At 36.9% G+C, this 14957-nt stretch overlaps 1 protein-coding gene across 1 annotated transcript; it reads left to right on the top strand.

Annotated features, from left to right (window-relative positions):
* The first annotated feature begins 648 nt into the window (after positions 1 to 648).
* On the top strand, positions 649 to 5994 carry LCN9 (lipocalin 9). The gene is made up of 7 exons (XM_031954974.1): positions 649 to 811; positions 1317 to 1450; positions 1774 to 1847; positions 3004 to 3114; positions 4085 to 4186; positions 4418 to 4463; positions 5792 to 5994. Exons 1-6 carry the CDS (start codon positions 716 to 718, stop codon positions 4444 to 4446), a joined length of 546 nt encoding a protein of 181 aa, XP_031810834.1. The 5' UTR covers positions 649 to 715; the 3' UTR covers positions 4447 to 4463; positions 5792 to 5994.
* The last annotated feature ends 8963 nt before the right edge of the window (positions 5995 to 14957 follow it).

The raw sequence follows: 14957 nt of genomic DNA, 5'->3' as shown, positions 1-14957 counted from the left end.
TAGGAACAGTGGTTCTTTTATCAGAAAAGATAGCTGAATCTCAGATCCAATTAACCAATCCTATATTTCCTATTAACAATCATAAATTCTGGAAAGGGCAAAAGAGACAGAAGAGGGACCATGACTGAAATCTAACCCTATTGTCTACACACTGGATTTGCTCTCAGACTCTCTGATAATGTCAAAAACTCAATTCATTCCCCAAATCTTAAATGATCACCTATATCTGTTCCTTCAGAATATCAGGGGATATAACATTTCCATAGAAATTTACAAAACTAACTCTCCCAAAGGATACAGATAATATCCTCGATCTCTGCCAGAACCACATGGCAAGTAGATATAACAACTGGATCTTCAAGACTCTAAAGGGTTTGTTTGCCTAATCCAGGAAGCAGGCCTATCATAACATGTCTCGTCATTCTTGAAAATTAGCATTTGAAAAAGGTAATATTATTAGTACCAATGAAGACATAATCTTTAATGTCCTTGGAACTCTTGGCAAATAGATAATAGTTGGCAGTTTATTTCATTAATAAAGGATCTTTATGAGTAATTCCAAGGGGACTTAAACTTCCTCATTGTTAAAAATACCTCCCCACACTAACCCTGCCTGGCCCAGAACAGTATAAAGACACAGAAGCTGAGTGGATGAGACACTGACTGAAACTACTATTGGAATTCTGCCGCCGTCGAAGTCCCAGAAACAAGCACCATGAAGATAAATCTTCTCCTGACTCTGGGGCTCGTTCTAATCTCTGCCCTCCATGCCCATGGCTTAGCATATGATAAAAATGCAGATTGGCAAGAGGTACCAGGGGAGATGGGGAACCTGGGTGGATTATTTCTTCACAGACAACTAAGAAAGTAAAGCTTCTAGTCATTGATTGAGCCCAGGACAGCCTTGAAGGAGAATTAGGGGAAAAAAGATTCTTTTAATGCAATTACAGGAGAAAAAGGAGGCTCCCATATTTGACTTGGCAGTCATAATGTCATCTCCTCTATAAAGATTTCCTTAATCTCCTCATTGACAATAATCTTTCCATCCCTTGAGCTCATAGTATCTTATATTTCTTTTCTATATTTATGTTTTTTATAGTCATTTATGTTACCTATCTTATATCCTGTACTAAAGTAAGAGCTCTTTGAGGAAAGAACTATCTCATTCCATATCAAACAATCTTTACCTAGTGAAGGCTTAATAAATGCTTCTTGAATAATAGATAGTGAAGTGTGAATGAATTCTGTATTCTAGATTTCTGCAGATTGGGGGCAAGGATAAAAAAGGAGTTTCTTTTAGACTTTTTTTTCATCAGTTTTCAGGACATTGGAGGTCCATTCTCTTGGCTTCATCGGATCATCAGAGGATAAAAGAAGGAGGTGACATGAAGTTTTTCATAAACAAAATAAAATCGCATAAGGATAATGTTGTATTCGACTTATTCCTTAAGTAAGTAAAGGGGAAAAGATTCCAGATACTGTTCATAGATATTCTACCTGTCACAAACATATACATGTAAAAAAAAAAACAGACATAGGGAATAAGAAAGAGCCTTTGACCTATACATTTAGGTATGTATTTGAACTAGGACACAAAGGATCTAGGCAAAGAGTGGGGAATATAAGAGACACACAAATTTCTTAATCCTTTGATCAAGTCCAGTAAAATCAATAAGACAAGAAAGAATCCACATTCCACCAGTTAGTGGAGACTGAAGTCTAAAATTTTTGTTCCGTTGTTTTGTTATTGTTTGATTGCTTTTTTTATTCCAGGGAAGGTGAAAAGTGTGTCCCATATGCAATGTCTGCTAAGAAAGAAAAAGACAGTAATGTGCTATACGTGCAATGTAAGTATAAAACAAACATTTTCATTGAGGTTCATCTTCCAATGACAGAAAAATATTGGAATGCAATAACTAAATCTACTCCAATTTGGTTGAACTAAATCAAAAGGAAAACTTCCTGAGCCCACAAGTGAGGACTTGAGACAGTTAGCAGGCTTAATTAGAGAATTAGAATGAGACTGAGAGATCACAGAGGCTGAATCTCTCCCAAAAGTACCATTCACTTCAGGAGTTTTTAAAAAGATAACATTCATTTTTCCCCTGGACCTAGTACAAAAATGTTACACATAGTAAGCTGTAATAAATTTTTATTTTTGAATTGTTTTGAATTGAACTGAAGGAAGATGGATTATTTTACTTGGGGAGGGGACAGTAGTCTGTATCCCAAGAATATGGTATTATTGAGGGAATAGATTAATATGGGATTGCCGATATTGCTGAAGAGGTTCTATGTACTGTCATAGAAAATCAGAAGACCCAGATTCTAACCCTAATTCTTCTTTGTTATATAATGGAAAAATATCTGCACTTGAATTTAAATGTTGTCTCTGACACAGTAGCTACAGTCCAGTTAGTACAATGTCTCTACGGTCAGAAGACTTGAGTTTATATCCTCCTCCTTCAGTTTCTTACCCCTGTGTCCCTGAGCAAGTCACTTAGGCTACTACTTAAATTGAAGGAGTTGAATAATCTTGGAGCTTTTTTCTGCCTCTCAAATTGTGATCCTCAGATTTCTGGTCCTCAGTTTCCCCATCTGTGAAATAGAATTAAAAATTCCTGCAGTGCTTCTCTCCTAGGACTATTAAGTGACTTTGCAAACCATGAAGCATGATATAGTTGAGTTGTTATTATTTTCTATCTTAGAGAAGTCACAACTTCTGTGTCTTCAGGTTTTCCATCTACAAGATAGGGAAGGATGGTACTTTCCTTACCTATCTCCCAAAATCTTGCAAAAATTAGTATGAATAATACGGAGTTTCATAACATTTTGAAGAGTATTAATCTTTATAAAAGTGTAAAGTACAATTATTACAATTGACAAGAAATTAGTTCTGGTACAGTTACCAAGCTAGCTCAGGAAGCACCATAGTATATGCCAATTCTCTTTGTTTCTTAAATCTTTGGGAATTCTGATCTTACTCTTCTGATGATTTCACAGATGAAGGAGAAAATCGGATCTACATCCGTAACCGTGACGGAAGTCAAGCTCTTCTCTTAATTACAAGGAACATTCAAGAAGGAAAAAAGACTACAATAGTAGAACTTTATGGCAAGTGTGCCCCACATGTATTCCCTACTTCCACACCATAGCATTCTCTTGTGATCAAAAGAAAAAGTCATAATGTAGTAGAAAAAGTTTTGAATTAGGCATCAAGGCACCTGATAGTACTGGTTCTAGCTCCTGCTGAGCCTCACATTAGCTGCCTGGATCAATGTTTTCCCTTCCATAGAGTAGGAATTAAAGCCCCTTGGTTGTCTACCTTTAGGGGCTGTAATGATAGATTAAGTTTGTAAACTACTAAATACTGTACAAATATAACCAATTATTCCTTTGGATCTGGGAAGGAAAGGTTTTTAGCAGGACAAAATATGCAAAAAAATAATAACAATGGTAATAACATACTTTTTTTTCATAAACTCATTTGCAAATGTAAGTGCTTTTCTACCTCTTCTATCTCTTTTCTTCCCCTGTGCTTGGTTGTACTTTGTCTTTCTGCTTTTGTTTAATTCCTTCTTCTATTTTCCTTTTTCTTCTCTCTTTCCCTCCCCTAACTCTTCCTCTCTCACAACACAAATCTGTCTTCTTTTATCTCATGCCTAACTTACTAGATTTTTGATTCTGACAGAGTTTCAGCTTTACTTATCAAAAAAAAAATTATCCAGGGTGGAAAGCAATGGGAAATGGAACTGATTCTAGTTAGACCATTATAAGTCATTTACTTGCAGTCATATTTATTGGAAATTGTAGTCTCTTTAAGAATTGTTTAAAAGACATTATTTTATCACCTTTCTTCTCTGACTTTTATACTACTAAATCATTATAAATAACATACCCAATGCTAGGGCATATTGCAGCTCTAGCTTCCTCAAAGATGCCTCATGATTCATTCTGATCTAAGATTACAATTCTAAGTTTTTCCTCCTCTCTTCATATGTGAAACCATCCCCCTCTGATTTATTCAAAAAGATTATTGAGATAAACTCCACAGTCACATTCTCATTCTTCACCCCAATTCTAGGACGGAGCAAAGATGTAAGTGAAAAAATGGTAACAGACTTTAATAATGTTTGCAAACGTAATGGAATCCCTGAAGATAATATCATTGACATGACCAAAGATGGTAAGTTCTGTTTACCTTTCTGTTCTCTTTTCTTCTTTGACTAGAAGGAGGAATTTCATGGGATAAAAACAAGATACCAGACCAAATTGTTTCCCTTCTAGCTCAATATCTATGAGGATAAATCCTATGACAATGCAATTCGGAAGCTCTTGTCCTAACTTATAAAGCATTGTATTCTTCTCTGAGTCATGGTGTTTAATAATCATTCATGTCTGCTGTTCTACTCCACAGATGAATGCTACAGAAATAAGGAACAGTAGTTATCACAAGCCTACAGGTTTGTGATTTCTGACTTTGGGTCTGTACACTGGGATTTTGTGTCCTGAGGTCCAGCTTTGTGATTGGTGGATAGCTATGAAGCATGAATGGGATACCCCATTAAATCATCCAGGGAACATCCAGGGGAGGAGTCTTTCTCACCAGGAGGACTTGATGGGTTTTAGGAAAGTATTGAGTGTGTCCTGAGCACTGTCCCTTACCCCTTCACCCATCTACCTCTATCCCCCAGTGTCTTCCCATTCTTTCCCCTGGTCTTCACATTTAGTAGTAATCCAGTGCCTTATACTGAGTATCTATTGTATGTCCAACAATTTTTAAAACAGCAAGATTCCTCTTCCCAAAGAGCTTATAATCTGATAGGGAAGATGAGACACAAGGGGAAAAGGTAGGAGAGGTATAACAAAACATATACATAGATGAATATAAGGAAACAGCATCAGCAATTTATAAGGAAATATTTAGAGTCCAAGAGAGTTAATCAAGGAAAGTTCCCTGGAGAAATGAAATTTGAAGGAAGAGAGTCACATAGTTGGAGAATGTATTCAAATAAATCCAGAAGTGAGGTAGAAAAAGTCAAAAATAGCATTTTATCTCTTTCTTTCAGGGCTCACTGTTTCCCTGGTCACTTTTCCCACACATATGCAGGCAGACAATGTTACAGCTAAGCACACTTGGTCAAATGGAAAACTTACTGGGAGAAAGGACAGGGGCAGGAGGTGGAATTGGATGGTACAATCAGAGAAACAAGGCATTTTTTAAAAAGTAGGACCGTCCCCTTCAGGTGGTTTTCCAAAGTGGAAAGGTAATAGCAAAGGCCTAAGTCTCTGGAAACCTCCCACTTCATTGTCTCTAGAGAAAAATCAGTTGGCTAGCTTTGGAGATAATACACCTATCACCATACACACAATTTCTCCAGGTTTTTCTGTCTGACAATGATTGACGGTCTTTGTCCTAGACTGGACTGATATAATCCGACTTAAGCTTACTCCCTTAAACTCCTATTTTGTTTTTAGTTTTTCCCTCCATATTTACCTTTTAGTAGTGATTAGAGCACTGAATTTGGAGTCAAAGAGACCTTAATTCAAATCTCACTATTAAAACTTATAAGTTATATGACCATGAACAAGTCAATTAACCTCTCTGAGCTTTTTTGCCATCTAAAAAACACGTATAAAGATATATATTGTATCAACTTCCCAGGATTGTTTTGAGGCTCAAATGAGATTTTGCATGTAAAACACTTGGAACATTTTAAATCACCATATAAATGCCAGTTATTGTTATGACTGAGACACCTGGTGATTGATTCACTATCACTGTCCACAGTAAAACCCAAGATGTACTTCTACGATCTGCTGGAATTCACCCTGGCTTCAGAAAAATCACCTATTAGTCTACAGATAATGAAATCGTCCATATGACTTCTAGTATGTCACTCTTCTTTCTCAGAGTCATCCATCCTTTTGTGTCTACGCTGATCCCTGGATAATACCTTTTCCTATATATGCTCAATAAATGATTCAATTTATTTTATGTGTGTCCTTGGAGATAAAAAGAACTAGAAGGGGAGGTGTTATAAGAGAAGGGATATCAAAAGGTAGGAGAGTTCTTGCATTTCTCTCCTGATGTGACCACAACAGTCTATATTGCTAAGCTTTAAATATCTTAAGATTTACAAAGCACTTTCCTTGTAAGGCAAGTAGTGAAAGTAACATCAACCCATTTTACAGATGAGGAAACGGAGGCCAAAAAAAGTGATACAGTTTATAAAGAGGAAAAGAGAGGAAAGGAGAGAGGAGGGAAGGAGAGGGAAAGAGAGAGGAAAGAAGGAAGGAACGAAAATTATCTATATGTCCAGGAGAGGGCAGCATATCCTAGCATAACCAGGAAAATTCTAACGAAAATCAAAATCCCTTACTCCCAAGAATTAGACAAACACTTAAAAGAGTGTAAAGTTTTTAACGTTGAAAAGAACTTTTAAAAATCATCTAATCCAGTTTGCTAATTTTACACAAAGGGAAACTGAGAACTGAGAACTAAGAGCTGGAAAGGGACTTCTCTAAGGAAATAAGAGTGACAGAGATGAGAACAAAGGGCATGGTCTTGAATGTTCTTTTCTCTACATTGAACTGGTCCTACATTGTGTAACCTTTCTTAAATGAGGAGCAAAGAGAGAAAGAGAATAAATATTTATGCTTTACATAAAAGATCCAGAACACTATTGTATTTTTGAAAGAGGACATAAGTACATAATTCTCAGCTGTTCCTCTTTCACAGAAATTTCTCACAAACATATTCAAGAAGTCTGGCTCTGTGAAAGTACCTTGAAATATCCTAGAAAAATTATTGTAATACACTCAAGGATTCTTCTTTATTTCCTGTTTTTAGTCTCTCAAATTTAACCTTATCTTGAATTCTGATTATCTTATTAGACAACATATTTTATCAATAGTGATTTGCTCATAAGAAACAATATTATTGTGGGGAAATATGACCGGAAAAGAACATATGATTTTGTCACAAAACAAGAATGACTGCCTAAGTGACACATTGATATCTACAAGATTTTAGAGAATCTCCATGGTATATTGGGCCTTGATCAAAATGCCACCTGTGCAATGAAATTAATGTGTGAACATGGGAAATTACTTCATCTCCCTGAACTTCCATTTCTTCCTCTCTAAAATAGGCATAATAAAATTTGAACTACTTACCTCCTAGAGTTGTTGTTGAAATAGTGCTCTAGATACCTTAAAGTACTATATAAAATATAAGTGTTGTTATAATAAGAAAAACTGAGGAAGAATTCCAGTGCTTTGGGAGGTTTTATGGAAAGAGATGGACAATAATTAGATAAGCATAAGGGATTGAAATCTGCATTGGTAGAGAGAATACATGTCTATATCAATGATTCAATTAATTAATAACCTTTATTTTGCATCTACTATATACTGTACTAATTGCTGGGTATGGAAAAAGAGGCAAAAGACAGTTTCTGTCCTCAAGGAGTTCACAATCTAATGAGGGAATCAAATCATCAAGCAAAAAATATATCCAATCTATATATAGAAAAAATAAGAAAAAATTAAAAGAGGGAAGCAATAGAATTAAAGGGATTAGAAAAATCTTTTTGTTGAAAATGGAAATTTAAATGGAACTTGAAGGCCAGGGAAGGCAGTGGGTCAAGGTGAAGAGAAAGTACATTGCAGGCATAGGGAATGATCACTTAAAATGTCTGGAGTCAAGAGATGGAGTATCTTGTTGGAGGAAACTTAAGGAGACCACTGTCACTGAAAAGAAAAGCATATGACAAAAAGAGAATAAGTATAAGAAGACTAGAAAGGTAGGAGATGGGATTAGACTATGAAGGGATCTGAACACTAAACAAAGAATTTTGTGTGTTCTCCCAGAAGCAATAGGAAGCTGCTAGAATTTATCGGAGGATGGTGAGTCACATGGATCTGTACTTTATTTTTAAATTTATTTTTAATATTCAATTTTTTTCATTTTGAGTTCCAATTTACCTTCTTCCAGTTGCTGCTTCCCCCACCCATTTTGAAAGTAAGCACAGTGATATAAATTATACATGTGAAATCATACAAAACATTTTCATATTAGTCATGTTGCAAAAAAAAAAAAAAAGAATGAAAATAAAGTAAAAAAAATAGGCTACAATCTACATTCAGGGTTCATCAGTTCTCTTTCTGGAAATGGATAAACATTTTTTTTATTATAGGTCCTTTAGAATTCAGGCCTGTGTTTTAGGAAAAATCACTATGGAAGCAGAATAAAGCTCTAATGAATGATTAGAAAAGGGAAAGCCTTGAGGCAATCAGAGCAACTAAAGACTATCACAATAGTCCAGGAATCAGAAGAGACAACAGATTAGATATGAGGTAGAGAGAGGAGGATGAGAGATAGTAAAGAACTGAGGATGACACGTAAGTGTAAAACCTGTGGAACTGGAAGGATGCTGGTACCTTGACAGGATGGGGGAAAAGAGGGTTTAGGGAGAAAGATAATACAGTTTTGGATATGTTGAGTTCTGGATATATCTACTGGGCATCCAATTTAAGAAGTCTGAAAAGCAGTTGAAAATGCAAGTCTGTAGATCAGAAAAGAGGTCATGGCTGAATCTAGAGATGACAATTAAATCCATGGAAGCTAATGAGACCACCAACTGAAATATAGAAAAGAAGAAAAAGAAGGCAAGAGGAGAGAAGGTGAAGTGCTGACTGTAGGTTACCTTCTCAAGTAAATGGTGAGATCAGAAATTAGATCATGAGGGTCTAAAAAGAAAGCAAGAGGAGAGAAGCTGGAGGTACTGATTGTAGTTTACCTTGTCAAGTAGTATGGCCACAAAGGGCAGAAAATATGTGACAATAATTAAAGAGAATGGAAGGCTCAAGTGGGGGGATTTTGAGGGTGCATTTTCCAGACATGTACATTTGGGTAGACATGAGAGAAGGATCCAGTAAACAAGGAAAGATTAAATAATAGAATTATTTATTATTTTTTTATTATATAAAAGTAATTATTATATTATAATAGTATTTATTATTTAATAAGATTAAATAATAGAGATGGCAATCTATTGAAGGAGACAGGATAGTACAGTGGAGGGATGGAAATTGATAAAGTATAGGAATTCGTGCCTTTTTATTCCCTTACTCCCAAGCATCTCTTCCTACCTAATGTTCAACTCTCTGACTATCTCTGACAGGTCTGATTGTAGGCAATGTGGTCCAGTATCCCTAGAAGCAACAAAAAACCAAAAACCTGAGGTTTGGCCTAGCTTCTACAGCTCTCAGAATGTCTTTGTTAATGTCAAGCCTTTCAGAGTCATAGTTATTCCATCTGTAAAATACCAATGACAAATCCTTCTCTGAACACTTTATAGGACATTTAAGAAGAACGTAAAGGACTTGACATTTAACTAAAATAGTTTAAATAGTTGTTTTTAAATTTTTTTCTTTTTTTTAAGTATCATCCAGTATTTACAAGGACTTTGAGAAAGGTGGGGAAAGGGAGAAGTTAAACACAGGAAGAAGAATGAGTCACTAATAACGCCGTCTTTACTTGGGTCCAGTATTTGTTCATACCTAAGTGTTTATATCGTGGTGAAGGTAGTTAATGTAAGTAAATTTGATTGCTGTGAGTAATGTCATCTCTCAATTGGAGGCCAGAACAACTCATTCATTCACTTTGAGGAAGAAGACATGGCTGATGAGTTTGAAATACAGAAAGAATGGATCCCCATAGTAGGAGGAGTAAAGCCAGGAGGGGAAAGTATTGAGGGACTGGGAGAATAATGATCCACATATTCTGAAACTTTAAGGCCTTTAGCTTTTCCAGCAGCTGTCCCAGACCCTAGGCAAGGGGGAAAGAAGAAGAGGCAGGTGTACTGCTATTTAGGGCCATGACAAACCCTTGAAAAAGATCTACTACTAAAGATCACAGATTTAGAGGTAGGCTGGACTTTCGAGAATCAATTGTCCAATTTTCAGAATGACCACTGCTTTTTACAGATTTACTGGCATGTCACCGTACCTATCTCTTCCACCCAATATATACTTTATAGTTAGGGAAACCTAGAACAAGAGAAATCAAATTACTTCCCCAAGATCACATAGGTAGTAAATAACAGGCCCAGGTTTTGAACCAAAGTCCTTGAACTTTGAAGATTTCTCTATACTCAGAAGCAGTTCTTCAAAAGGGAAAAGGTTTGAAGTTAGTAGAATGGAACAAAAAGAAGTAAGAAAACCATCCGAAGCTTTTCTCTCCTCCAACCACGATGACTCCCCATCAGAGACATGAGCAAGAGCCACCACTGGAGAAAAATTATCAATAAAATAAAATTACATTTCATCAAGGACAGCCCAGTCATTGCAAGGTCGGTGAAACCCAAATCCAAGACAAACAGAGTCAAAATGATGCCCCAGGAAGATGACCAGCTTCGATGAATTAGATTTACAGGAGGAACTGTATGCCTATCACACTGAGTCTGTTGTTGATACTTATATTCCAACATTTGGGAAGGATCATTTTCACATGATTCCCAAATTCTCCATTTTATAAATTCAGCTGTCCCATACCTATAGGTTTCACCCTTTATGACTGATTGTGGAAAAAGAGAGGGAAAGAGGTAAGGACATAGATGGAAAGACAAATATTGGGGAAGGAAGAGAGAAAGAGATAGAAAAATGAAGACAGACTAGAAAGTGAGGCTCCAAAGGACAGGCAAAAATTGAGAGTCAAAAGTAATGAGAAAAACAGAAATAATGCAATTGAGCTTAAAACTAAGCTTGTTTCTTCTTTGTTACAAGTGAATGCTCTAGGTATTGAGGGACATAATTGCATGAAAAGCAAGAAGCATCAATATAAATCTAAAAATAAATCATTAGTTAAGCATCAACTTGTTCCCATTGCATACTCAAAACTCTACTTTGAAGGGTATCATAGAAGAGAAAAACATAAGATCAAAGGTTCACAGAGAACTGAAAGGCACTTGGGAAGCCATCTGTTACACCCTTTCACTTAATAGATGAGGAAACTGAAACCAAGGGAAGGAAAATTACTTGCACAAGTGACACAAAATGAATGTCAAAGGCAGTATTTAAATACCAGTTCCTCTGCTCTAAGAGCCATTATTTTTTCCACTGGATCATAAAGCTTATACCTGACACCATAGAGAGCCTAAGCTACCTTTGGGGGCTTAGCTTACCTACCTATCAAATATGGGATTGCATCTAAATGGGTACCTCTAAGACCTTTTCTGCTTAAGGTTCCTGAATCCATGCACTAGCTAGAACATTATTATATATTCTAAGCCATTTTCACCTCCAAATGGATTCCTTTTCACTTGCTGATACCTCTTCATAAATTCCAATTTTATTAACAACCCATATCTTCTTCCTCTACCTCTTTCTTCCTCCTCCTCTCTAGTTGTAATACCACCTTTCCCTCCTAATCATTAGAAGTGATATACTTTAGGGCTGGCTATGCTAAGATTATAAACTGTAAATGTTTGATCCAGTAAGGAGAAAGTCCTTCTATCTTAGACATGTCTGGTGCCTCCCCTGACCCTGTCAGAACCGGATTGATGGTCCATTCCCACTCTCAGTACTCTGACTCCCCCCCTGCCTCAGTCTACCCCGGTTGCTTGGAGCCACGGATGTATATATACTTCATGGGAAACACACATTAACTGCTAGATGCTGGATTCTTGGAAACGATAGTCTCATTCAGCCCTAGGCCCAAACCATGGAACCATTTGGTCCCAGCACAATCTCTCCCTCTCAAATAAAATATTAAAAACTGTCCAATCTTTATCTTGCCTCAGTTTCTCCAGCATTACATGATTAAAGCACACACACAAACACATACACACATATAAAAAAACACCCTCACACACAGCCTTAGATATTTAATGCTCTTTATTTTACAAGAGGGAAACTGAGACACAAAAACATTAAGTGTCTTGCACATGGTCACCTAGATAATAACTAGTAGAACTAGAATTCAAATCCAGATCTCCTGACTTCAAAATCAGTGATCTTTCCACTATACTATAATGCATCACCCCTGTTCTATAATATCTAGTATGCATTGAAATGGTGACTTGTACTTGGGTAAATAAAGGAAAATTGCCTTTCCCAGGGGTCAAGGGCATGCTCTGTGTCTGATCTAGCTATAAGAGAAAGAAGAGATTAGACTGCTGATGTGGTTTTCTTTCGCTCCCACAGAAATGACAGAACCACAACAGAAACTCTATCTTCTGTCTTCACAGAAGCAGTCACTTCAGAGAAATTAGCAATGATTGAATTCATCAGGACTGACTGACCTAAGACAGAAGTCTAGTGATTCCTTTAGGTAGGATAGATTTCTTTTCTCAGATGGAATAAGAGTCTACATTTCCAGTTCCCCCGATTCCAAGAGCCAGGCCTTTGGATAGGTAGTACAATGGATGGAACGTTGGGCCTAAAATCAAGAAGACCTGAGTTCGACTCCAGTCTCAGATACTTACTAGCTGTGTGACCCTGGGAAAGCTACCTAACTTCAATTTGCCTCAGTGTTCTCACCTGTAAAATGGAGATACAAATACCATTTTCCTACCAGGTTGCTGTGAGAATCAACAAGCTAACAATTGTAAAGCACTGAACATAGTGTCTGGCAAACAGTAAGCACTATATAAATGTTGTTGTTGTTGTTGTTGCTGCTGCTGCTGCTGTTGTTGTTACTAGCTGCATGACTCTGGGCAAATGATTTAATCTCTGTGTGTTTCTGTTTCCTTAACTATAAAATGGGGACAATAATAGCATCTACCTCACAGGGATGTTGGAAGGATCAACTGAGATATTTATTAAGCACTTAGCACAGTACAGGGCACAAAGCAGTTGCTTAATAAATGTTTATCCTCCCTGATTTCTCCTCGCAGTTCTGTCCCTTTAGTATTATGCAGATCTATGATTATGATTGGAAGATCACAGATCCATTGGCAAGAGCCAATCTAATAGAAATTCTTTTGATTGAGACTATTGTTTTCTTTGTTCATTTGGGTGACTCATGAAGGGGAAGAGAGCTAGAATTTTATGAGTGTGTTCATATTTGTATTCCTTATCCCTAGCACAGTGTCTAGCACATTGTGGAAATTTAATAAATGAATAAAGGAACCATAAGTAACCAAATCATGTACAAAGCCTGAACCCTGGAATGAAGGTTTTTAAAGCAAGATGTTTTGCTAATGTATAGTAGAAAACTCTCTGGGAGAGAAAAGAGGGAGGATTTTAGAAATGAAAAATTACATAAAAACAAGATATTAATAAATTTCTGAAAAATAATATCTTCTGAGCACGTTGAAGTGCATGCTATGAATATACCTTACTTATAGTTTAGTTCACTTATAGTTTAGCAAATATTTTGATGCCCTCTCTCCCACTCTTCTTGTGGGGAATGTGGAGAGATATAATGACACAATAATGCAATCAAAGAGATAGAGATATGAATTAGAATAACAATTTTGCTTGGAATAATCTCAAAACCCATCTCTATCTATTGAAGTCCCTCATTTCCTACAAGAATGAATCCAGATCACACATCCTCCATGAGGACGGCACTGAACCTTTCCCATACATTTTTGGGTGAAAACAATCTCTTTATAGTTATTTCCTGTCGACCATTGCCTGAATCTTCTCCCTAAACTTTTCTAATTCTTTCCTAAGCCCCGGTCTTCTGACTGGACAGCCCAAGATCTATACTGATCTATACCTAAAAGTTCATCAGCACGTTTTATTAACCATGCAGATCCCTACCCCAGTGATGGGAGACACGGTTCCTGAGGACCAGTCTACTTTCAGTTCACACATTTACAATCACAAAAACATAGCAAGATTGACATATCATTGTTATTAATCATCTAGGCCATTACATTATTATAGAGTGCATCCAGTTTGTGCAGGGGGAACAGATAAAGAAACCTGAAACTCCTGCTGAACCACAAACAGCAGTGGATCTGGTCGTAGTGGGCAAATTCCTTTCTCTAACTATTCCAGGACCTTGAGGAGTCTTCTAACTCGGAGTTGGAAGTGTGAAACAACTGGCATTCCAGCACAAATTCTCGTGGCTGGGCCCCCTCTCCCGAAGCTGGGATTGTGTTCCTATTTTGGGCTTCTGTTTCTTCTATAAAAGGCGAACAGATTCCCATCAGTAGTACGAGCCGATCCAAGTGAATTTCTTTGCTCTTTGCTGTGAGTGGTGTCTGGGAGAGCTTGAGATGGGGGTGCTAAAAGGGTGAGTACTGGAAACTTAAATGCAGGTGAGAGAAAGAAAGTATACCTCTAGTATTTAGGCTTTAACTCTATCCTAATCTTCCTTCTGCCTCTGCAATGGAATAGGTGCTCTTGGAGTCCAGACTGTTTCATATTTCCTTGATATCAGATTTAGTACTAGAAGGGAACTTAAAGCTTATCTAATAAGTTGTTTAGAGACTGTGCTGCAGAGAGGTCAGAATACTGACCTTGGAGTCAGGAAGCTCTCAACCCTGATATTTCCTAGCTATATGACCATGAGCAAGTCAGTGAGTTTTTGTTTTCTCAGCTGGGAAATGGGATAATGATGCCCCCACTCCCCACATCTCAGATTGTTGTGAGTTTCAAATGGGATAATGTGTGGGAAGTGCTCTCTAAAATGTAAAGCACTATATATATTACTTTCATGAAACCCATCATTTTTATGTGAGAAAAGTGAAATGTGGAGTGATTTGTCCTCATATAATTAGACTTCCCCATTCCTATTGTCTTCTAATTTAAATTCAGCAACTCAATGAATCCAAAATTTCCAAGCACCTAAAAATTCTGACTTCCTTTCTGAGGCAAAAATATTTAAAGGGACTAGAATAATTCAAAAAGACAAGAAAAACAGAAGCTATCTCCTATCCCTATCCTCCCCCCCCCCCAAAAAAAAATCCCTAAAGCACCTGGAAGTGCCATATGAA

This window comes from Sarcophilus harrisii, chromosome 2 (assembly GCF_902635505.1).
Source record: "Sarcophilus harrisii chromosome 2, mSarHar1.11, whole genome shotgun sequence".
Classification (NCBI taxonomy): Eukaryota; Metazoa; Chordata; class Mammalia; order Dasyuromorphia; family Dasyuridae; genus Sarcophilus; species Sarcophilus harrisii.
The sequence above is the reverse complement of the archived record's forward strand: the minus strand, read 5'-3'. Positions and strand labels throughout refer to the sequence as shown.